The 24,936-nt window shown below is 42.0% G+C and overlaps 1 protein-coding gene across 3 annotated transcripts in view; it reads left to right on the forward strand.

Moving 5' to 3' along the window:
* The first annotated feature begins 4,170 nt into the window (after window positions 1–4,170).
* Window positions 4,171–24,936, forward strand: part of DDAH1 (dimethylarginine dimethylaminohydrolase 1) — a 175,031-nt gene continuing 154,265 nt past the window's right edge. The window contains exon 1 of one of the 3 annotated variants that reach the window (XM_066268770.1): window positions 4,171–4,270. In XM_066268770.1, the coding sequence (XP_066124867.1) occupies window positions 4,235–4,270 (36 nt within the window). In that variant the 5' untranslated portion in view covers window positions 4,171–4,234. Of the gene's footprint in view, window positions 4,271–4,752; window positions 4,777–4,977; window positions 5,454–24,936 lie in introns of those variants that run through there. The other 2 variants (XM_066268771.1, XM_066268768.1) reach the window with 2 other exon arrangements.

The following is a 24,936-nucleotide window of genomic DNA, read 5'->3' on the forward strand; positions in this document are numbered from 1 at the left end:
AAAATCTTAAAAAGAAAAAGAAGCTATTTTAAAAAATGACCTGTAATGGGATAATACTTATTGAGCACCTACTAGGTGCTAGGTACTATTATAAACACTTTTATAAGCACTTGGAATTACTGATTTAAACTATATAATGGGTTTATTGTTTCCCATTTAATAGATGAAGATGAAACTGAGGCAGAGCTTTTAAGTAACATTCTAAGGTAATACAATAATAAACTAGGAAAGCCAAGCTTCTACCCACAAAGTCTGGCCCCAGAAGCTTCACTCATTCTCTATACCAAACGTCTCTCCATCGCTCAAGTAATGAAAGCTAAGCCCACCTATCTACCTTTATTTCCCATTTTCCCCATTGTACTCTGGGGAAGAAACTAGCTAACGATTTCCCCAACCTCTTTCATCTTTCTGGGCCCACAGAGGATATATTTTCCAGAATTTCCCTGTGGTGGTTGTAGATATATCACCGAGTTCTAGCCAGAGGACTGTGAGCAGAGGTGATGTGCATCACTTCCTGGCCTGGCCCATTAAGTCTCACACATGGTGCTCTTTTTTCCCATTCTTTCAGCTTGAAGAAAGTGAGCATGGTGAACTTGATGCCAAGTTTTGAAGAGTTGGAGCAACAGAATAGAACGCTGGATTCCCAAATGATGATTGGAGAATAGTCGGGAACCAATCAGGAACATGTATATTAAACTTTAAGTGAACAAGAGATATATTTTTATCAAGTTTGCACCATTATATATGTTAGAGATGTTTTGTTATAGTAGCTAGAGTTACCTTAACTGATACATATGTGAGTTGAACTGATCTATCTATTGTTCCTTGAGCAATGTGTCTGGCTTTAGCACACACTTTTCATCAGAATTATCAATTATTCACACCCTAAAAATTATTTGATACCTAAATAAAGTAAAACTGCCTCTTTTTTTGAAAGATAAGAATTTTATTTATTTTTTCTTTTTTTTGGTATTTTTCTGAAGTTGGAAATGGGGAGGCAGTCAGACAGACTCCCGCATGTGCCCTACCGGATCCACCCAGCATGCCCACCAGGGAGCAATATTCTGCCCATCTGGGGTGTTGCTCTGTTACAACCAGAGCCATTCTAGTGCCTGAGGCAGCGGCCTTGGAGCCATCCTCAGCACCCGGGCCAACTTTGCTCCAGTGGAGCCTCAGCTGTGGGAGGGGAAGAGAGAGACAGAGAGGAAGGAGAGGGGGAGGGGTGGAGAAGCAGATTGGTGCTTCTTCTGTGTGCCCTGGCCGGGAATCGAACCCGGGACTCCTGCACGCCAGGCCAATGCTTTACCGGCCAGGGCTGGTAAAACTGCCTTTAAGCAGCGTGCTTCCACTCCCATCAGCAACAGAGATATCTCTTTCCTTCAACTTCCTGTAGCATTTTGTTGCTTCTACCTCTTATTGTACTCTATCATAGCTCCAATTTTGGATGTCTCGTTTTCCCAGTTAGATTGTGAGTTCTTCAAGGTCAAGGATCATGTTTTTATGCTTTTTGTATGATTCTAAAGAGTATAACATGGTATTATGTGTTAGGACTTTTCAATAAATAATTGTGGGGAAAGTGAATTTATAAGTATATTAAGCTCAGTAAAATTCATTTTCCTAAACAGTCCTTCATTGCTCAAACAGGAAAGCATATAAACTATAATTTGCTGAAGTTGGTGCTTTTATTATTCTATTCACCAATGTACATATTCTAACACTTTCTGACAACTGCTTAGAGGAGACAGAAGGCATGGTTATCATATTTCAGATGACACAGAATGAGAGGTAATAAATAATGCACAAGATGACAGAATCAAACCTAGACAAGTTGAAATGAAGCAGATAATATTTAGTAGGTATAAGTACAAATTTAGACTTTATTAGCAGCCCAATTTAATATGGTTAACATCAATTTTTAGGAAAAAAAAATTCAGATTTTAATTGGTTACAAGGCTGACATGAGCCCAAAATGGTATACAGCAGTGGTCCCCAACCTTTTTTGGGCCATGGACCGGTTTAATGTCAGAAAATATTTTCATGGACCGGCCTTTAGGGTGGGACAGATAAATGCACAAAATAAAATTATGTGACCAGCATAAAAACTGTGGTATTTTTAAATATAACTGTCGAACTTATGAGACAAGCGTCAAGAGTGAATCTTAGATGGATGTAACAGAAAGAATCTGGTCATTTTTAAAAAATAAAACATTGTTCAGACTTAAATATAAATATAACGAAAATAATGTAAGTTATTTATTCTTTCTCTGCGGACCGGTACCAAATGGCCCACGGACCGGTACCAGTCTACGGCCTGGGGTTGGGGACCACTGGTATACAGGACTCTGTTCATAGTTAGGCTCAGGGCAGTGGGTGTCAGGCAAAGCATTCAGGCTCTAACAAGCACAGGCATGAATTAAGGTTGCTAGGTAGAGGCCAAATGAAGTTGAATAGAGCCTCAATTTTGGGTAAAAAAAAAATCAATAATGTTCCATATTATAATCTGGAAAAGCTTAGCGCTTAGGTCAACTTCAACCTGCAGCATTGATCAGAATGCATTGTCTGATGATCCCACGCAGTGACTTCTGACGATAAGCTGGTGCAAATAGGGCAGCCCAGGTGCCCTTAAGTTTTGTTTCAGTAGAAAGGTTTGTTATTTTCCTTTTGGTCCTATTCTCCAGTGTCAGGATCAGAGCTGTCCTTCACTTAAGATCTGTAATTTTTGAAGGTGAGAAATGCCACATTATCTGGGTAAATTTAAGTTTTACTGCTGAAAGAGGAGAGAGAAAGCAAATTATATCTTCTCTGGGCTCAACTGGGACAACTGTTCCACTGTCCTCAGATACATCTGTTCCGAGAGGCCCTTATTTCCCCAAAACAGGGATCAGAGTTCTAGCAAGAAGTCTATGACCTGGTCCTTGGCACCAGACCACGAAGAAAGCAAATACAATATTTGTCAGTGTTAACAGAAGCCTAGCATCCAGAACAAAGGTTCTGCTGTAGTCTGTGCAGAGTCAGGCCATACAGGAAGAATTGTTTCTTTTCTGGATACCATGAATTAAAAACATTACTCGTATGTTTCAAAGGGAAGATGACCAGAATATTGAAGGGACGTAGAACCCAAATCACTAGTTACTTCTTGGTGGCTCAGGCTCAAGTCCTGGAAGGTGTCAGGATGGTGGGTGGGAGGAGAGTATCAGGCAGGATATCAGACCTGTCTTCAGACATGTGAATGTTAGCTTGTGAAAGACTACTAGTCTGGTAGGTAATGGCAGGAGGCAGAACCCGAACCAGTGCGGTATAAGCTCAAAATGAAGAAGTTTTTAACCATATTGCTCTTCACAGTGTAATATATTTTCTAAGTGAGATTTTAAATGTTTAAGTAAGAATCCAATAACTGTCAAAGATGCTTTAGTTCTACTTCAAGAACATTGTGTGGGAAGTGAGATGAGAGGGTTTCCGAGGTCTCATTCAAATCTAATGTTCTATGATCTAATTACTCTTTAAATTAGAAATGTACTGAAAAGTGTAAGGAAAGCTTAACTGAGTGTATTTTGTAGTTACAACCTGGTTTTTGAAGTGGTATCCCTCCCTCTCACCCCCCAAAATGCAAAACGCATGGGTTATTTAATCTGCAATATATGAGAGGGGTAAATAGAAGATTAGTACCATTAAGAAAGGAGCCTGACCAGGTGGTGGCGCAGAGGATAGAGCGTTGGACCTAGGATGAGGAGGACCCAGGTTCGAAACCCTGAGGTTGTCGGCTTGAGTGCGAGGTCATCCCGGTTGAGCACGGGCTCACCAGCTTGAGCGTGGGATCACAGACGTGACCCCATGGTCGCTAGCTTGAGCTTAAACGTCACTGGCTTGAAGCCCAAGGTCACTGGCTTGAGCCCAAGGTCGCTGGCTTGAGCAAGAGGTCACTCATTCTGCTGTAGCCCCCTGGTCAAGGCACATATGATAAAGCAATCAGTGAGTAACAAGGTGCCGAAAAGAAGAATTGATGCTTCTCATCTCTCTCCCTTTCTGTCTGTCCCTATCTGTCCCTCTCTCTGACTCTCTGTCTCTGCCAAAAATTAAAAAAAAAAAAAAAAAAAAAAGAGGAAGGGAAAGGCACTCCCTGTGGGGTATGGTAAAAAAAAAAAAAATGTTCAGCAGACACCACGGGAATTCTAGAGTTGCATAGGTGTGAGGGGAAGGTTAGGGAAGGGGAAGGAAACGCTCTCACTAAGTAACAATGAATTGTGATGCTTCGTGTCTGACACCGCACAAGGTGAGTACATGCCTTTTGTGGGGAAAGCACAGTTGGTCTTCGCCTTGCTACCTCGGTGGCCCTACAGACAAACATGCCAGGATCATACTGTTTGTGAGAGGTGATTGTCCTTGAAATACTGTTGAGTTTCTATGACTCTTTTTCTCTTTGTGTTTCTTGGACTCTTCTTTCTCAAAGATGTGAAGAAATACAATTTTTAAAAATCTCGATTCTCAAGTGGGGTAAAGGGTCATTTGCAATGAAATTCAAAGTAATGTGGACTTAAGTGAAAAGACAGATTCTCACCCTAAGAACGTGGTGGGGAGGGGTGACGGGGGTTACCACGAGCTGGGAGTGAGTAGAAAACAGTAGAGAGTTCAAAGTAGTTTCAAAGTATTTGTCCCCAAGAGAAGGATTCCACCGTTTGCCGCCTGACCACCAGGAAGCCCTCCGGTTGCTTTGGCAAGATCACTGCCCTCTCCAAGTTCGCCTAGAGATGTGAGGCGCGCACCTGCGGCGGAATACAGGTAACGTCAGGTCCGGCTCCTTGGCCTGTTCGCCGCGGTGCCCCTCCCTGCGGCCCCCTCTCACGCGTAGCGCGCCCACGGTCGCCTCCCCCGGCCCCGCGCCCCGCGCGGCGCTCGCCGCCCCCGCAGCCCCTCGCCGCCGCAGCCCCGGGAGCGCCGGGTGGGCGCGCGGGCCGCGCGGGCTGTGCCCGGAGCTCTGGGCATGCTCAGTCGCGCGGGCAGGGCTCCGGGCGCGAGCGGGCTCCCGCACCACATTCATCGGCTGCCAAGGGAGCAGCCGGGCGCTAGCAGCTCGGAGCGCCCCGGCCGCCGAAGGACCTGCCGCCGCCCCCGCCGCCCCCCGCCGGCCGCCGCCTCGCCCCCCGCTCGGAGCCATGGCTGCGCTCGGCCACCCCGCCGCCTTCGGCCGGGCCAGCCACGCCGTGGTGCGGGCGCTGCCCGAGTCCCTCTGCCGGCACGCGCTCCGGCGCGCCAAGGGCGACGAGGTGGATTTCGCCCGCGCGGAGCGGCAGCACCAGCTCTACGTGGGCGTGCTGGGCAGTAAGCTGGGGCTGCAGGTGGTGACGCTGCCGGCCGACGAGAGCCTCCCGGACTGCGTGTTCGTGGAGGACGTGGCCGTGGTGTGCGAGGAGACGGCTCTCATCACTCGACCCGGGGCGCCGAGCCGGAGGAAGGAGGTAACTGCCGGCCCGGCGACGCGAGGGGCGCGGCCGGGGACGCGGGGCCCTCCCCCGCCGCCGGAGCCGGAGTTGCCCGGGGCAGCGCGGCCTCGGCCCCCGGGATAGTTCACAACTTCTCATTGGGGGGCGAGGGTGTGAGTGAGCGAGTCAGAGAGAGTGAAGCTCACTGTTCACGCCTCCCTGCTGTCGGCGCGGCTTCGGTGCCTTAGAGGGGACCCGAATGAGCGTGGTGTGCGGACTGGGCAGGTGGGTGGGCTGGGGAATCCATTTCACAAGCATTTTTATTTGTAAAGATTACAAAGCAGCAAAGACAATACAACTCAAAGCGTTTCTCAGCAAGCGGGGGCAGGGATGCTTCTCCAGGCAGGCGGGTGGAGGCTGGGCGACGACTCCGGGGGGCGGTGCGGGTGGGTGACACCGGACCCTCCAAGTCCTGCCTGGAGCTGGGAATAGAGCGGGCCAGATCAACTAACCTGGTGCCGGTGCCCACAGACCTCGGGCGTCCCAAGTTACTTTTCAGTGGTGAAGAGTGGTCCGCAGAAAGCGTCTGGCAAGTGCATGAATGAAAGGAGAGTGGTTTGTTGGTGAGCTGGGGTCAAATGTGAGATTGAAATTGGTAGGTTGAAAAGCTGTACCTAGCTTTCGATGTGTGTGCAAGTCTGTGTGTGTTTAATTAGAAATGGTTGTTTCACATATTCCATAAATTCTCAATATTTTTAAATTTGTAACAATTAGAGCTTTTTGCGTTCTCAAGGGATAGGGACTACTTTAAAATACTGCAGCTTGAGAAAATGGCTGTGATTGCTTTAAACACAAGGTAGTCTTGTAGGAAGAGATAAACAGAGTGAAATTGGATTTTTAAATGCCATCTGGCCTGGGATTCTTCTCGTTTCCCTCTGAGAGCCCAGGCTCAAGACTGTGTTGCTGTTGGCATCAAGTGGCATTGCACAAAGCTGGTAGTTTCTTTCGTATCTGGAGGGTTAAGGATTTTTTTTTTCTATTTTATCTTTATTCAATTCATCTTGCAAATGCCTCATAGAGCTTATTCTACACGTGCTCCCCAACTTGGTCATTAGAACCTTACATGTGTTCTGAGAGAATAAGCATATTCCATTTATTTCCCAATGAGATAATCAGCTTTTTTTTCACTCTACCTTAGCAGAAAACCGAAGGAGTAACAGATCTCATCCTCTTAGCTCATTTACCACCTCTGCCACACCCCTCCATCTTTGAGTCTGTGAGATGGACCCACTCTATTTTAACGTGATAAGCATGGAACTCTATTTGAATACTTTCTAACGTGTCCTAACCCATATAGAAGAGCTATCATTTATACTTAAAAGAGTAAAATACAGTAGATTTCAAAAACTCTTCCAAAATGGTGAGTGTAGTAGCATAGTGGTCCAGTTTCTTATTAAGAGACTGTCACATATTTAATCATTCATTTCATTTTATACCTATAATAAAACCTTCCAAATTGTTGGCTTCCTGATACAAAAGTGGGCAGTAATCTTTCTTCCCTGTCACATTTCTGAGGCACACATTTTAAATTGAGTTTACTCTTTTTTTAAAATTTTTATTTATTTATTTATTTTTTACAGAGACAGTGAGTCAGAGAGAGGGATAGACAGGGACAGACAGACAGGAACGGAGAGATGAGAAGCATCAATCATTAGTTTTTCATTGCATGTTGCAACACCTTAGTTGTTCATTGACTGCTTTTCTCATATATGCCTTGACCGTGGGCCTTCAGCAGACCGACTAACCCCTTGCTGGAGCCAGCGACCTTGGGCTCAAGCTGGTGGGCTTCTGCTTAAGCCAGATGAGTCCGCGCTCAAGCTTGGCAACCTCGGGGTCTCGAACCTGGGTCTTCCGCATCCCAGTCCGACGCTCTATCCACTGCGCCACCTCCTGGTCAGGCTGAGTTTACTCTTGTATCAGCCTGGTGGTCCACTTCAAGAGGCCACATAGTGTAGTGGGTCAGAAAATCAGGCTGTATCTAATTTTTTTACTTTGGGGGAGTGTCTCCTGTCTCAGTTTTCTCACCTGTAAGTGGACATAATAGTACCCATTTCATAAAGTTGTTGTAATGAATTTAAATCCACCTGAAATTTATAAAACAGGACATTTCATGAATGTTGGTTATTATTCAGATAGGGGGTCATGGAAGATTTTACTCCTTCTTGAGCAGTAAGATGTCTAAGTTACACTGATGTAATTTTGTGACATTTCCCCTTCCCAGGGTGAAGGGGAGTCATTTTCATGCCTTACGTTCTATCGAAATCTGCTGTGTAGCACTGCCACCCAGCTGAGTTTCCTGCTGGTGTGAAGTCTCTCCCTAAAACACATTTGCGATTGCACAGGCTCTGGATCACCAGAGTAACAGACCTCTAGCCAGGTCATTTTGGGTGGGGTGCTTCTGGAAAGCAAACCATACAGAGCAACTAGCTCTCTGAAATCTCTCAGAGCACCAGTCTCTGTCCTAGTTGATGTTAATAAATGCTTGTTGAGTGAATGAATAAACGAATGAATGAAAAACTAATTAGTTTATACCAACAAACTGATAATAATTACTTTAAGACCCGTCTTGAATTGTTTTGTGTGTGTTTGTATGTGTGTGCATGTGACCAGCCTCCCTAAACATGAAGTTCCACAGCCAAGATATTATTTTAAAATTATTATCATGGATCCCCTTGCTTCATGTCTCCTTACTGTCCATTCCATTCTCCACAATGTGGCCAAGCTGGTCTTTCTAGAACTCAAATGTGATCCTGTCCCTCCTATGATTAAAAGTCTTGAGGGCCTGTAATGAACTTGACAAACTCATTAAGCTTTCTAGCTCCAGCTGCTCCTCTGACCCCACCCCAGGATCCTCAAGCTCACCATGGTATTGCTTTCCTGGGTATGCATTTCTCCTTTGCCTGGGACTCTCTTCCTTCTTCCTGTCCTCCAGTTTACCTGGTTGTACTCATGCTTCAGGTCTCAGCTTACTTTACCTTTAATATTATTAACTAATCTTTACTGGATGCTTGCCATTTGCCAGACATCCTGCCAGATTTATGACATGTATTTCAATGAATGCTCACATCAACCCTTTAAGCTCAATGTAGCAGTATCCCTATTTTAAAGTTGATGAAACTGAGGGTTAAAGAGATTTAATAAATTGGCCAAGGTTATAGATTGAAACCAGGATTTGAATCAGGTTTGCAGGACTCTAAAAGCTCTAGTCCCAACCACTGTAATATTAGACATCACTTTCCCAAAGATAGGATTTGCTCTCCTTTTATGGGCAACTATAACCCTCTGTTCTCCCTTTTGTGGTACTTATTATACCACATGGTAATTGACTGTTTACCTTTCTATATCCTCCCACTATTATGAAAATTTTTAGGGCAGGGGTCATATCTGTATTGTTCAACATTTTATCCACAAAGCCTTGCACACAGTAGTTGTGCAACAAATATGTTTTTGAACAAAAGTGTTCATGATTTTATTTTATTTTTATTTTTTATTAATTTTAATGGGGTGACATTGATAAATCAGGGTACATATGTTCAGAAAAGACATCTCTAGGTTATTTTAACATTTGATTATGCTGCATTCCCATCACCCAAAGTCCAATTGTCTTCCGTCACCTTCTAACTGGTTTTCTTTGTGCCCCTCCCCTCCCCCAACCCCCTCCCACTCCTCCCCCCACCCCGTAACCCCCACACTCTTGTCCATGTCTCTGAGTCTCATTTTTATGTCCCACCTATGTATGGAATCATATAGTTATTAGTTTTTTCTGGTTTACTTTTTCGCTCACCGTATTATGACCTATTGGTGCTTTGCAAACATCCCCAGTCAGTAGGGTCCCAAAAGTTTCATTACAAGTATAGGATTTTCTCTCCCTTTCCCTGTCTCTGACTCTTGTTGTTGTTTTTGTTTGTTTTTATAAAATTCCTGAAAAGTCCCTTCTTAATCAAAACATGTTATATTTAATGACTTGTCTTCCTTGGAAGAGAGGACTGTGAACAGAACTCAAGAAAGTAATCCTCCTGTAAAAGCTCTGTGCTTGCCCCAGTGAGGCCTCTCGTGCTTAATGAAACACAGGCCCTGTCTGCAGGAAGCTTAAATCTTAGTGAAGAAACTATCTATACAGAAAGTCAGCAAGTGTTCATTGTCTAATAACTGTATATTCAGAAATATGAATATTTTAGTATGTTTAGTACTTGGAAACAAACACATTTGCCTTGATAAGGCAATCATATTTTAAATGAATTCAACATTTTAGAGGAAAAAAAGTCAACTTCTAAATGTTGAAGTCCTGTAAACAAATATGTAAATGCTGAAGTAAGGTAAGTGACAGGATGTGAGGATTGGGTTATCTTTTAACTAAAATTGGGATTGATCGTACCAGCCTGAAGCACGACATCCAAAAAGTGAGGCTGTGCATTGAAAGTGTATCTCGCCCTCCTTATTCTGCTCTTGTACCTGACTACCCAGTGCCCTTCTGTAGAGGCAACTACTAATACCACTTTTTTTCCTTCTGAAAGGTTTTTAGTGCCTAATAAATGATTAGCTCACAAAGCTTACTCAAGCAAAATTGTGAAATATATCCCATGCCCCTTCGCCCTTCCTTCGCAACCCTCTTATCCACTCCCACATACCAAGAGTTAGAGTGTCGGATATTCTGTCTAGGAAAATATTATACAAACTCATTCTCACAAAGTGATAATGGGTTTAATTATTCTTTCCCAGAGCATTTGCATTGTTAGGGCCCACTTTAAGAAGAAAGCAATGCTTAGTAGTAGGTAATTAATCCTCAAAGTAGAATTAGACATGGAGGGATGCAGAGGGGATAAATGGAAGGGGTGAGTAACACATATTTAGATTAAAAAAATTCTCCTATTGGGGCACTTAACTATTCAGACCTACATATTTTAGTCCTGGGTTTGTTCTTCGGTTAGAAAGCATAATTATGCTGATCCCAGGAGCAAGGTAAGATCATGTTTATTGACTAATTAACATGTACTACATTGTGTGTGTGTGTGTGTGTGTGTGTGTGTGAATCCCAAAAGGTAGTATTATTATTAGATCTATTTAAAAGATATGGAAACTGAGAGTCAGGTAACTAAAGTTAAGTAACTTTTCCAAGGTCACACATAGTTAATAAGTGGCAAAACTGAGGTTTTCAGGAGAATGTCAAGGTCATTTTTGCTTCAAGTGCTTGTTCCCAGTTGTGGTTAATCATAACAGAATGCTAAGTCAATACATAGAAACTAACTGAATCCCATTTCACACACTAAGAATATGTCATCTAACTTGGATATTAACTAAGTGAATTATTTTATTTCCCTTCTCTCATAAACTAGAGTAAGTTGTATTCATTTTAGTTAGAAATAATAATTCAGTCATTTACATGAATGCCCCCAATTGCGTAGGCACAGTTGTGCATAGTTGTGTCTTACCAGCAGACTGGATGGCTGCTTTAAAAAATGCACATATTTCTTCAAACTTCTGTTTTACTGAAGGTGAGAAAACCACTGTAAACCATAATTAGGAATTACTTTCTCACCAGGATGGAAAGTGAATGTGCTGGAGGCACTTCTTGTGGCAGCAGATTAACGGTTCTTGATAAATTGTCACCTCCAACTGGTTAGAACAACTGCTCCCTTTCGATTTCTTTTTCAGCTCTTCTACATGGCCTTGGCGATAACCATTTGGAAATTGATGTGTTTTAGAAACTGGGATGCATCCAGTAATGTAATCTATTCTCATGCAGTTGATCTTAAAAGCCTTGAAATAAAGAACATGATGAGTAGGGAGTGACTTCTATTAGATACTATTAGTGAAAATGAGCTTTCTGCAGAGATTCCTAGAATCATTAGAGCATCATTATAAGACTAAGAAGGCAGGAATGGATCCCTTGTAAGTCAGATATGCTAGAAAACTGCTTTTGTGTGTTTTTGAATTCTTAATATGCTCTGATTTCTTCAAAATTAGTTTTATTGTAATGGTAGGTATTCATCCAGGAATATAAACCACAACACCAAAAAATCTACTTAAGATTTTTGAACAAACAGATTTATTTTCCACTGTCTTTGCATCATAAGTAAATTATTCATGGCCTCTTATGAACCTCATTATGAATTTGAAGATGCATGTTTAAAAAGTGAGTGCTGGTTATTATTTACTTTATGGCATTTGATATTAAAATCTGTGACCACTTCAGAAAGCCTAGTTTTCTGATTGGAGAGCTAGATATGTGTTAGAGTTGGTTCCCCTAATCAAGAGGTATCATAATTAAAGATAAAATAATAAGTCTAAAAGCAGAGACAAAGGTTTCACATATATTCTTATACAGAACGCAGTCACAGTGCATTCATTGTTCACTCCAAGTAGTCAATAAATATTTATTTACCATAACTAAATCCCTGGTGTTCCATCAAAATGCTCCCTTGACCTTTGAAGTTGGCTTTCATTACTTTCCCAAACTAGTATTAGGTATTATATCTGTCAGAGTCCTTAGGCTCATTTCATAAGCAGGCACACTGAAATGGACAAGCAGCAGTAATCTCAAACAACAAATTTCATTAGAAAATGCATGCATATAATGCCATCCTACTTCATTTTGTCTTTGTCAAATAATTTAATATTTGAAGAGGTACATTGTCTTCCTGAAGCTGAGTGCTGAGTAAATCACCAGACTTTAGACTCCTGTTTCTAAATGTCTAGATCACCAAGCAAATATGGCCAGAGAAATCAGCACAGCAGGGTATGAAGATATAAGTACAGACTATTACAAGGTGGGTTTATAAGGTTGCCAGCAAATTCATGTGGGCAAACATGACTTAGTTTGGGTTAGCAAATTAAAGAGATACAACTAACTCTAAAGCATACTTTGTTTTGCAGCTGGATGAGCAGGCATATAGCGATAAGTTGTCATTCCAGTGAAGATGAATATATCAATATTTTGCTTGATTTGAATATGTGTCAGTAATTGAACCTTTGCTTTCATTAAAAAGACTTTGCCTTGATTCCTTTGTTCTTATTTTGTTTAAGAAATATTACTGTTTTCTAATTTTCTGTGAGTGCCATGATTGCATTAAATACAGGTGTGCTTTTTGAAGGTGAAGGAGTAATAGTTACATCATCATACATGTTAGTGCATTCAGCAACTGTCTACTACCTGCCAGACGCAGTGTTTGGTGCCGGGGAGATGTAAATGAATTAGACTGCACTGTTGCCCACAAGGACTCACAGTCAGGGAGGCAGACTGGTGGTAGACACTCACAGAGCAAAGGGACAGGTTTTATGACAGAGTGCTGTCTGCTGCTGTGGAAACTCTAGGAGGTGTGTCTGACCCACACCAGAACTTCTCAGAAGGGAAGGCAGAGAGGGGCAGCCTTTAAAGATAGTGTTATGAGAAAGGATGAAGAATTAGTTTCATTATGGTAGGAAGGATGTAGGATTGAAGAAAGTCCTCCTGTACCCTCTCAGGTCTCTCAGAGTATTGGTTCCCAGTTCCAAGTTCACTAAGAGAACCACATCCTTAACGGTGTTTCTTGTTCTGGACCCAGAGGGATTTGGGGCCTAGCACACCCCATTTCTGACTGTATCCCATCTTTCCTCCTATCACATGCTCCATAAGGGTCTGGAACACCTTCCAGGATTCTTCACTAGCACAGTTTGGGAACTGTGTGACCAACCCTGGAGTGGACTCCAAGTTCAAGACTCATTTCTTAAGATTGTAGAATGTCATTTGACTGGGCAATAATATTTTCCCTTCACTTAAAATTTGTGTCAGACATATCTGGCATCTATAATATATAGGTATACAGTTGACCTGTAAACTACATGGGGGTTAGGGGAACTGACTCCTGAGTGGTCTAAAATCCATGTGTAACTTTGGACTCTCCCCAAACCCAGTCATCCCTCAGTATCTGCAAGAGGTTGGTTCTAGGGAACCCATGGGTACCAAAATCCACAGATCCTTCAGTCCTTATATAAAAGGCATAGAACAATGCATATAATTGGCCCTCCACAAGTGCATATTCCGAACCATGGGTGGAAAATATTGGTCTGTGGTTGGTTGAATCCATGGATGAGAAACCTGGGAATACAGAGTGCCAACTCTATATTTATTGGGGAAAAATATCCACATATAAATTGACCTGCACAGTTCAAACCCATGTTGTTCAAGAGTCAACTCTATTTAACATTATCTTGTCAATGGCCTCTGAATGGCAAGTAAGGGAAAACTATTTTCTATTTGATGTTGAAATGTGTTTTTCTTCACAAATCTCCATTTTGTCAGTAGACACTATTGAATCTCACATCTGTATAAATCAAGTGCAGCCTACACTGAGTGTGAATCTGTATTGGTGGGTTGCATTCTATATATACATGCTGCAGAAGGCAGCGTGGTAGCGATACAACACTGTTCTGGGGCTTAGGGAACACTGGTTTTGATTCTTGTACTGATGTGATGTGACATGACATCCTTTCCAGCTTGGCGATGCTGTACTTTCTTTTTGGAATTCAGAGTGTGTTGGGGTGGGTGTGGAGGATGGGGAAGAAAAATAAGAAATGGGGGTTAATAGAAGGGGAAATGATAACACACATTCATGATGTGGGATTATGATTTAATGAATGAAAAATATTGAATTTTATTCAACCTAAGATATTATACTTGTTCTACTTCATTAACTAGTCATATAAACTATGCTTTGCTAATGATAATCCATTATGAAATGAAGTTGAATTTGCTAACTTTGTGTCAAAAGCTCTGCTTACTCAACCAATTATAGAACATTTGATAAATAATTTTTCCAATAGAAAACTTTAAATAAAAGCTATTGATAAAGCATGATTCCTAGACTCACATAATTTCTACCATCATCCATCACTTTCATCAATGTCTACTATTTGATGTTTCTGTGGTAAATGTGAATCAACGGCTCGGAGAAACCGAGCAAGTGCATACGAGGTATGTGCTGTAAGTTGTGTTTTCTGTTCTAACTAAAAGTCTTGACTTGCCCAGGCTGTACTTTCTTATAAAGTTTCCGTACATATTTGCTGATTTCAATTCCTGTTGCTAAAATTGAGTTTTATTTTCAAAGGTCATACTTTGACTTTGGTCTTCCAAAACTCCATAAAGTTGTGTTTCTGAATAAACACACAAAATTAAAAGACACCTATTTAAATGTAACCTTTCTATACTAAGCTGTGTACAGATTAAGATTGTGAACACTGTAAGATTTTGATATACTGTAATTATCTTTTAAAACTTGAAGATATGCTTGTGGTAAACATAGACATTTTAGCCTGAAATGATTAAGAAAACCTGGAATTAGTTAAATAATCTTGGTACAATACCAAGATAATAATAGGGAAAAAAAACACATCCATTTTATTCTCTTAGTTATGTCTTTTAATCATAAAGTAACCATCATTTTATGAAGAAAGAATAATACAACTATAATTTGGCTTTGGGTCATATTTTAAGCCATTTGTGATATAAACATATTTTCCATTTCAAGAGTTTTTGTGGAGAAATTTAAACCTAGTGCTTTATTTTGAGATACTCAAGCCATTTTTGCTCTTGCTTTTGGTATTCTTGTAACTTTCTGTGTGCCATCTTCACTTTCCTCAGGGGTCCTGACTTTCCAGCTTCCCTTTTTCTGAAAAAAATGGTGAGAGAAAGAGGGGCCCTTCTCTAAAAAAGTACTGATTTAAAAATTTTTTTGTTTCCCATATTACTCTCAAATTAAATCTCCACTAATCTCCAAGCTTCGCAAGCCGTCCCAAATATGTAAGCGGTGTAACTGGATAGAGCACAGCTTTAAGACAAAGCCTTTTGTACAGTTGTGTGTCTCTGTGTGTTTTCAGGTTGTCCACTATAATGAGGTCACAATATCAATATAGTGGTTCACTAACTCATTTACTTTTTTTTTTTTTTTCATTTTTCCAAAGCTGGAAACGGGGAGGCAGTCAGACAGACTCCCGCATGCGCCCCACCGGGATCCACCCGGCATGCCCACCAGGGGGCGATGTTCTGCCCCTCTGGGGCATCGCTCTGCTGCATCCAAAGCCATTCTAGCGCCTGAGGCAGAGGCCACAGAGCCATCCCCAGCGCCCGGGCCATCTTTGCTCCAATGGAGCCTCGGCTGCGGGAGGGGAAGAGAGAGACAGAGAGGAAGGAGAGGGGGAGGGGTGGAGAAGCAGATGGGCGCTTCTCCTGTGTGCCCTGGCCAGGAATCGAACTCGGGCCTCCTGCATGCCAGGTCGACGCTCTACCACTGAGCCAACCGGCCAGGGGCTCATTTACTTTTATTGTAATAGAATCAATAGAAAATGTCTGAATATAGGGCAACATAGTTGAGTCAGTATTGTTTCATAAAATTTTTTTTCATTTGTACAACTTGAGTTTGTATGTGTACTAATTAGGTATATAAAAATGTTTCTTACTCCTGGTTAAGAAAATAACTGGCCTTATTGGTGGTGGCATAGTGGATGGAGTGTTGCCCTGAGATGTGCTGAGGTCCCAGATTCAAAACCCCAAGGTTGCTGGTTTGGGAATGGGCTCTTCCGGCTTGGGCACGGATTTGCCAGCTTGAGCACAAGGTCACCAGCTTGAGCACAGGATCATCAACATGTTCCCAAGGTCACTGGCTTAAGCCCAAGGTTGCCAGCTTGAGCAAGGGGCCACTGACTCAGCTGGAGCCCCCCCCCCCCCCCGTTAAGGTACATATGAGAAGCAACCAGTGAACAACTAAAGTGACACAAGTGTAACTTGATGCTTCTCGTCTCTCTCCTTTCTTGTCTCTCTCAAGAGAAGAAAGAAAAAAAACTGTGAAAATCCACTGTATCTCCTTTTAAACAGATTGTCACTCAGACTCTTTGTAGAAATTCTAGGGTGCCATGCCTGTTTCCCAGGGCATTCTGGGAATCTTGGCCAGAATTGCAAATGTTTCTTTATGCATATCAATTCACACTTGAATTGTACTCCTTACAGTGATGATGTCCTGGCTGTTTATACCGTTATCCATCCAGCAAAAATAAATAAATAAATGAATGAATGAATGAATGAATGAGAAGGAAGATTGTGGACTTCACCATTTGCTAGAAGATTCTACCTCTTCTTCTTTGATGACATTCTAGACCAGTTAAAGGAAAGTTACATTGGTTAAAACAGGAAAGCATGGTTTTCATCTGAACTTGTATCTTGTTTATTTGTTTGTGAGTAGATTCAGTGGTGGCAGCACACCCTAAATCCCTAGTGTTAGGAGGGATTGTGCTCATATCTTCCTACCAGCAGCTCAAGATCCAAAGTCAGAATTTGGCTGTGAACACTCTTGGAATAGGGATGGAAACACAGAACATGTTTTTTGTTGTTGTCCAAAGAATCCCAGCATGTGCCAAAACACAGAATGTGCTAACACAATTATAACGTTCATGTCATTTTCCGACCACTGCCTAAAGGAAGAGACCTTGAAAACACTGTTTTTACCAATTTTGCTTCACACTTCTCCAATACTAAATAGGTGAAAACCCACCTTTAAGCCTTTATGAAAGAATGCCCAAAAGCAATTTCATTTTCTTCCCCAGGTAACCTATTTCAGCAAATGTTTGATGGTGATGGTGCTCACTAACTAGAGGCATTTGGGCTGATGCTCAAGTTGTGGCTCATTCTGACACTGGTTAGTAATGAGTGGGTCTGTGACGACAGGGAAACAGAGCATCCGACTTTCAATGGTAAACCCTCCCTCTCCCAGCTGAGCAGCCCACTACTGAGAGGGGAGTGTACTCCCTCACACATGCTTTTTTGTCCCCCCGCTAAAGGAGTGCTTGATAAGAGACAATAATTATAGAGGCAGACGTGTGGCTGTGACTGGAGAAATTGTGTGTTTGTAGGATAAGGGCTTGGAATTGTACATCTTGGAGGAAAGAATGGGTAGTGCTGTGGTCATGTTTATGTCTGCATTTTCTTTGTGAGCACTGAGCTGGATACCTGAAGCCTCTGAATGGCCTGCCAGGAAAGTGAGGATTAGTGTTGCTTCTGAACTGGACTCTGGAGAGAAGCTCCTTGAGGAGGGGGAAGAGGAGTAGGGATTTGAATTGGAATATTTTCTTGAAAGTAAATGCAGGGAAACATACAAAATATAGCTCACTGGCCTCTGCGTGGCTGAACACTCCATTACAATTCGGTTTGTGCTCCCTGAAACACTCTCCTGCCCTGGGTCAGCCTAATGACTGGAGTTCTGCAAATGTAACAGCTAGTAACCCTTGGCCTGTTTTACACACCACACACACACACACACACACACAGAATTCATACTCATTCAGGTTTGGATAAAATCAGTTTTCTCACAAAACCTTCCTTGTAAATAAGATGGTCATCAAAAATGATTAGAGGGATTTTTGAGTTACATTATTTTGGTGGACCGCTAGCCAGGAGAAATACATTTCTAAGGGCATTCTCCTTATTCACTGGCTCCTTCAGTCTGTGATCACCTCCATGCAGCCCTCCCTCCCTTTTCCTTTCAGCTTTCTCTGGAATTGACAATGAAGGAGAGAGAGCATATGCAGTTGCTGGCGCTTGACTTCTCTCTTGTCCAGTGTTTCTGTAACACTGTGAATTTGTCCTCATATTCTGGGTCTGGATTGTGATAGTCAAATTATATCTTTCAGCTCAATAGTGAATCATAAAGTCAACCTGGTGGGTCATTCCACTTTTTGTTGTTTTGTAGATGAACTAGAATCAAATTGAAGAATGCATGCATTACCTATAAGACAGCCAGGTTTTATTTTCATGTAACCTCTGTCTTATTTATACACATGCATGCATATTCATATTCCCTTGTGTATTGTAGATTCTAATGCAAAGTGGGTCACTACCTTTGAAATATTCTTATCTAAGAGACAAAGACAAAACTTAAATAAATGCTATTATTTTAGCTTTTGTTTACAATCATGGCTGTTTGCAGCAACAATTCAATTTTGGTGTGTGTCAGAGGCACTTGACTTTCATTGAGCAAATGGACATTTCGGTCTCAGGCACTCCTTTTCTTACCTAGTAGGAAGGTAAAGCCACTCAAATGCAGCAAAATTCAGGAAATGGAGAGGAAGAGAAGAAAAGCAAACAGTGCAAATGTAGTGAAAAATAAGTGGAAAGTCTTAGGCTCTTCTCAGTGAATAGGCATTTTCAAATATCAAGGACACCCTCACATAAATGCTATAGAGTAGTTATGTACACATAGAAGTGGTATCTTCCTTTGTAAATCAAATTATGATGTATTATCACAGCCCAGGATGACAGGTGTTCAGAAAGCACACCTCTTATTAAAAGGGCCACATTTTCATTTTTTTCTTATTAAAAGAGCCTAGAACATTTTCATGTTTTGTTGACCCCAGCTTCATTTCTATTGATTCTGCTTTCCGCTGCTCCCCATTGTCTGCCAACCTGCATCCAATTCAGCACGCTGCATTTTCCAAATCCACAGTCACTGGAGGTGCCCCATTATATCGGGTATTTCAACCATCATCATCCCCAGCATTACTACCTCTCTCACAGAGCCTGGTATCTAGAGACACATGCCTCTAGTCTAGACTCAGGAGGCAGACCAACTTCTGTTCTTACACCCCTTGAGCTGTACTTTCTCCTCTATGTGACTAAAGGATGGAAGAGGACAGCTGTGGATTCAAGTTGTGGTTCCACTGCTTATTAGCTGTGTGGTCTTGAGCTTCAGTTTCATCATCTGTAAAAATTGATGTGGTTCTGACTACCCTATTCCTTTATTATGGTGATTGGATGCATTAAATATGTTACATTCCATGCAAGAGTACCTCTTCTATTGGTGGTCAGCCCTCCTCATTCTACTAGTACCTGCTTTCTGTCTTTCTAGAGAGTAATCATTCAAATCCCTAAGGATTGAGGTTGTGCTTTTTTCTTGCACTTCTCTCTGGAAACTGGAGATCTCTTTACCTTTGCCTGTGGCCTTGCTGCTTCTGGCCTGCTCAGACATTGATACTCTGCCTAGCAATTGGGGAGGCTCTTATATTCTGGGCTCCTGTGCTGACTCTACGAGAAACATGCTAGGAGTTTGGGAAGACCATTCAAACAATCCGCTTGAGCCTCAGTGGGCAGCTGGGCCAGCCCCCAGCATCCATGCTGCCCTAAAGGCAGATCTAATGTGGGCAGTGCCCTCTCTCCACCTCATCTTTTTAGAAGTCATCATACTAAACTGAATCAAAAGATGCTACGTTTTCTATAATTTCTCTTCATGCTTCCAGTTTTTTGAGTGAATAAGTACTTAAAGAATCTCTGCCTTTAAACTTACCATTTGATCTTTTTTTCCCTTCTTTTTCCAAGTGAGAGGAGGGGAAATAGAGACAGACTCCCGCATACACCCAGATCAGGATCCATCAGGCAAATCCCATCTAGGCCTCTGCCCATCTGGGCAATGCTCGCAAATGAGCTTTGTTTTTTAGCACCTGAAGCGGAAGCTTCTCAGAGCCATCCTCAATGCCAGGGGCCATTGCACTCAAACCAGTGAAGCCATGGCTGCAGGAAGAGAAGAAGGGAAAGCGAGAAGGAGGAGGGGGAGGGCTCTAGAAGCAGATGACCGCTTCCCCTGTGTGCCCGATCAGAACTCAAACCCAGGACATCTATACACTGGGCTGACGCTCTATGACTGAGCCAGGGCCACCATTTGATCTTGAACTGGTTGTATATGAGTGTATAGATTTGAATTCACATTTCCAAATTCTTTACCCATTTCATATGCTTTCCATGTTTAAGAACTTTAAAATTTCTTCTTACACTGAAATTCCATCTGGAGTTGTGTCTTGGTTCCACTTCTCAGTTACATCATCTTGGGTAATTCTCAGGTCTCAGTTCCCAGTAAAATATCTTTCCCTCTGTTCCCTTGGGATGTTGAAGGTCAAAATGTTCTGGATACTGTGATGCCCTATACAAATATAATTACACCAATAACATAATTACGATAAATGGTAGATAGTACATAATAGAGTCACAACATTGTTATTTATGGACTGGCAGTAACCAGCTTATTCTTGATGTTTTTGACTGACTAGGTTTGACCAGGGTCACTGACACCATGATTGCTAAGCTCTAAAATCCCTTTGAGAGGGACCCTGGTAGAATGAGGCTAATCTTAGAAAGTTTCAGTTACTTCTGAAGGAGAACTTGGGCAAATAACCTTTGGGTACAGTTTTGTCATCTGAAAGAAAGGATAACATGACTTTTATTCATTCAACAAGTAGTTATTGTTGAGTATCTGCTACATTTAAAACCAATAAAGTAAACATATGCCACCTGCCCTAATGGAATCTCTCGTGTAATTGGAAAGAAAAACAGAAAATAATCACAAATATATGTATACATAAAACCAGTGGTAAGTGCTGCAAAGGGAAAAGATGACTTGCCTCAGAAGATTGTAAAAAGTTAATGAGATCTTAGCTAGAAAGGGCCTGAGTATCAGTTCTTAAATAAGAACTCTTATTAAACAGTAAGCAATAAATGTTTGTAGGTCAAATGATAAATAACTGACCTAAATATGGTGCTAACAGAGAGCCTTCCTCCGGCAGTGAAGACGTAGGTTGGCATTGAGCAAGGCCTAGACTAGATATCTTAAAACCTCTACTTAAAAGCTGTGTAGCTGAGGGCTAGTAGGTGATTGCTGTGGGCTTCAGGGTTCCCATCTATAAAGTGGGAATAATGCAGCTTTCATTCAGCCTCTGTTATGATGATGTTTAAATGAAAAAACAAAAGTGAAAGCACCCTATAAGTGTTATGCCTAATCCGGAGGGACCCAAAACATGGAAGACATGAATGAAGTCCATCGATTACACATCAAAGCTTTATTGTCTTAACTTGGCCAAGCGGCAGCAACTCCAACAGAAATCTGAGGGAGAGCGCGCCAGCCCTTTGTTCTACTTGGTTTTTATAGTATTGTAAATGGGAAGTACAGAAGCAAAAATTGTAATTAGGAGCCCTTTACCACTATTGGTTATAGTCATATGTCCTTAACATGATAGGACCATGTTCAATTTGCAAGCCATACATCACTTTGGAGAAAACAAAATTTACAAGTCAACACAATGGTAGAAAGATGTCTCTTTACATATTAAAAGGCATTCCTATATTTTCTAGTGTTTATCCGCCATCTCTCTGTCCAGAGTCACACGTATTAACCATATGCATTTACATAGGAGAGGTAGTTTCGTGGGGACAAATGCCCGCAAATGGCTCATTACTATAAGAAAAGGTTTATTTTGGCTTTTCTCTCCCTGCACCTGGCTAGCCATTCACCCCTTTCCCCACAGGTGTGGTGAAATGTCTGGGAATCCATGTTTTCCTCCCCTTTGCATTTACAATACAATGCCAAGGGCCATCCTGGTTATGCCAATCACACAATACAGTGACTATTTCTCACAATTTCTCTGCACACCTTAACCCAAATTAATAAAATGTTCTTTAAGCCTCTTAAAACATTAATATTGATTCTGTAGCTTTTGGTACTTTACAACACCTGCAGGTGAGGTGGCACAGTGGCTCCTCAATAAGAATCATGGTTGTGGGTATTATGTAGTGGCTGCCTCTGATCAATAAACTCAGCACCCATAGGAACTGGGCCGCAGACCACCCTGCCACAACACCTAAAGATGGGTCCTTGGACCCACAGTTCTCTGTAGAAGCCTTAAAACTGGGCCTCAGAGTCCCCCAACCTGCCTCAGATGGCTCTCAGAACTTTGACAGCAGGACCTACAGAAGTGGCACAGAGTATGCCTGGCTTTTTTCCCATGTCGAGGGATTAGCTAGTTTATAGGACTCCTGGGAGAAAGACCAGTAGCTCTGTGAGACGTAGGAGACTATTCATATCAGAACATGCACTCTAGAAGTAGAGTCTGGGAGCTAGATAGGCTCCAAGAACACACATGGCGACCACCTAACTGTGTGCTATGCATACTGCTTTGTTTACCCAACTTCTGTATAAATTCCCCCACCCCAATTTCATAGACGGGGATACTGAGGAGAGGGTACATGACTTACCTACGGTCATATAGTTGTGAAGTAGTGAAGCTGAGATGGTGAGCCAGGTCTTTCTGCTCCCAAAGCCCAGACATTCACCACGATACCACAGAGAAGGCATGAACTACCATGACAATCATTAGAGAATTTGGGTTAGTGATATGAATACCACAGCCACAGGCTTGAATCCATCAAGGGACAGCTATCCTATAAGTGAAGACAACAAGAAGAATGGGAGACAAAGGCCTTTCTTTCTCCAGATAGGGTTTCAGCTCAGCAACTACTCATCTCTCTACCTCTCATCCATGAGGCAAGACTAGAAACCTTTCCCACCCCAGAGAATCCCAGAAGGGCTGGCCAGTGTCCTCAGCAATGTGCTTAGTCTGTGCTTGATATTTATTGGCAGGGTTCCTTGCCAAATAATTAAGCAACCAGTGTAGAACCTTGACCTTAACTTGTATACTCCAGAGAGCGTGCTGAGTAAGTCTGAACAGGAATCCTGGGAATGGCCCCAGCTCAACGTGCCATTGCTCTCTGGCTTTTTGGAGTAAAAAACAAGAATTCTGTCTGTACACGTACACCAAGTCTTGCTCAATCTCTCCATAGTAGAATCAAAGGGAAAATTACATGAAAAATACAAAAGAGATATGACACATATTGTCACTATTCTGGAAACAGATGTTACCCTAACTCTGTGTGAGTCTCAGTTGGTAACATAGACCCCCAAGTCAACAAGACAAACAATAATACAAGTCACAGTACTACAAAAAAGCACAAGCAAGCTGCAACTTGTCTAATTCCTATTCACCTGCATTTGGGTTGGGAATGCGTATATATATACCCAGATGTTCTCCCTGTATCTCAGAGCAGGGAAGATAGGAGAGCAAGCCTAGCTTTGGTTACCAGCATCCCTTACACCCACAACTAAGTGGTGATGGTTGGATAAGCCCTAGCTTCTTATCCTGCCTCTCTCTTCAATCTTGCTCTGGGGGTCAATGTTACCCATATTGAAGAGAAATCAATGCACTACCCATGCCATTGTTCCTGTTTGTGCAGCTATGGTTTTGTTCTTATGAATATTCTCTCTCCCCTCTATAGAAGACTAGAGTCCTGACCTGGTACTCCAGCCCATGGGGACCTGCCACTGGATAGCTTTGAGCTCTGGAGCCTGCCCTACCTGCTTGGACTTCTGCCCACCACGCATGTTTCTCTGTGTGCCTAGGTCTAGATTTCAGGTTCCCTTCAGGACCACTTTCTCTCAGTTAGTCCTTTCACCCACAATAACTAATAATTTCATTTATCATGTATTTATTGTGCATCAGCACTTTAAATCCATCTTTCTCACCAGTTGTCTTGGTTCTGTTCCATACTCTTGGAGCAGCCTATTAGCAGAGGAAATTAAAGGACCCCTTGGTCATTAGTTAGCCTGATAATTTCTGCTGTTGGCTTTGCTGTGATAGAACCCTTGTTCATTTTATATCTTAAAGTTGGTCCTGTTAACTGGTTTATGTCTTGACCCCCTTTGCTGATTTCTTGCCTAAATCCCCCCACAAAAGACCTCAAGGATGATCTCTAGTCCTTGTGTGAGAGAATCCCTGTAACTTACTGCCAAGATATCTGCTGCCATGTTGTGCCAGCCCTTCATTTATCTGCCTGGTAAATGTGTCAGGCTAACTACTAGCCTGCTTTAGCAGTCTGGCCCCTTTTTTAGAGGCCTTTGATGCCATTGGCACTCTGACTCTTCTTCCTTCTGCCTGCACTTGGAACCATCCCTGGTAACTGGCCTTGCCCTGGAGGACTAGACAGACTAGAACTCAGATCCAACACATGCTCATACGTTCTAAAGTATTTGTTAGATTCAACCTATTAGAAAGTTTGTGGTAAGGTGACTTGACCACATACCCTTTATTTTCCTTCTTCTCCCCCACCTCCTGTAATAATTAACTATCAACTAAATACTACTTTTCTGACTCACTTTCATAAATTTATTCTTGGAATTCTCACTAAACTGACAGTTTAGTAAATTTACATTTGCTGGTAGAAAAGTAATCTTACTGTGTTTAAACGAATTAAAAAGTGTTTCAATTGTCAAAACTCTTTTTATAGATTTCCTGTGTTTTGTGTTGTTTATTTTGTAGAAGAAAAATTATTCACATTATTGTAATTCCATATAGTTCAAAACTAGAACAAAGGAAGTGATGCAAATCGGTTAGCATAAAGGTCATTTGAGTCATTAGAGCGTCCTGCACCATTGTGGGACTTGGAGCTGCACATTTCTTCAGATTTTGTCACTACTCATTTATGCAGATGTTTTTCATATGAATCTTTGCACTGAAGGAGTGCAATAGAGAGACATTCATTTATAAACAAAGGCAGGTGGTGTGAAGAGGAAATGAATCCTTCATAGAATGCTAAAATAACCCGATTCTCAGAACCTCTCAC

This window comes from Saccopteryx bilineata, chromosome 3, assembly GCF_036850765.1.
Source record: "Saccopteryx bilineata isolate mSacBil1 chromosome 3, mSacBil1_pri_phased_curated, whole genome shotgun sequence".
NCBI classification, from domain to species: Eukaryota; Metazoa; Chordata; class Mammalia; order Chiroptera; family Emballonuridae; genus Saccopteryx; species Saccopteryx bilineata.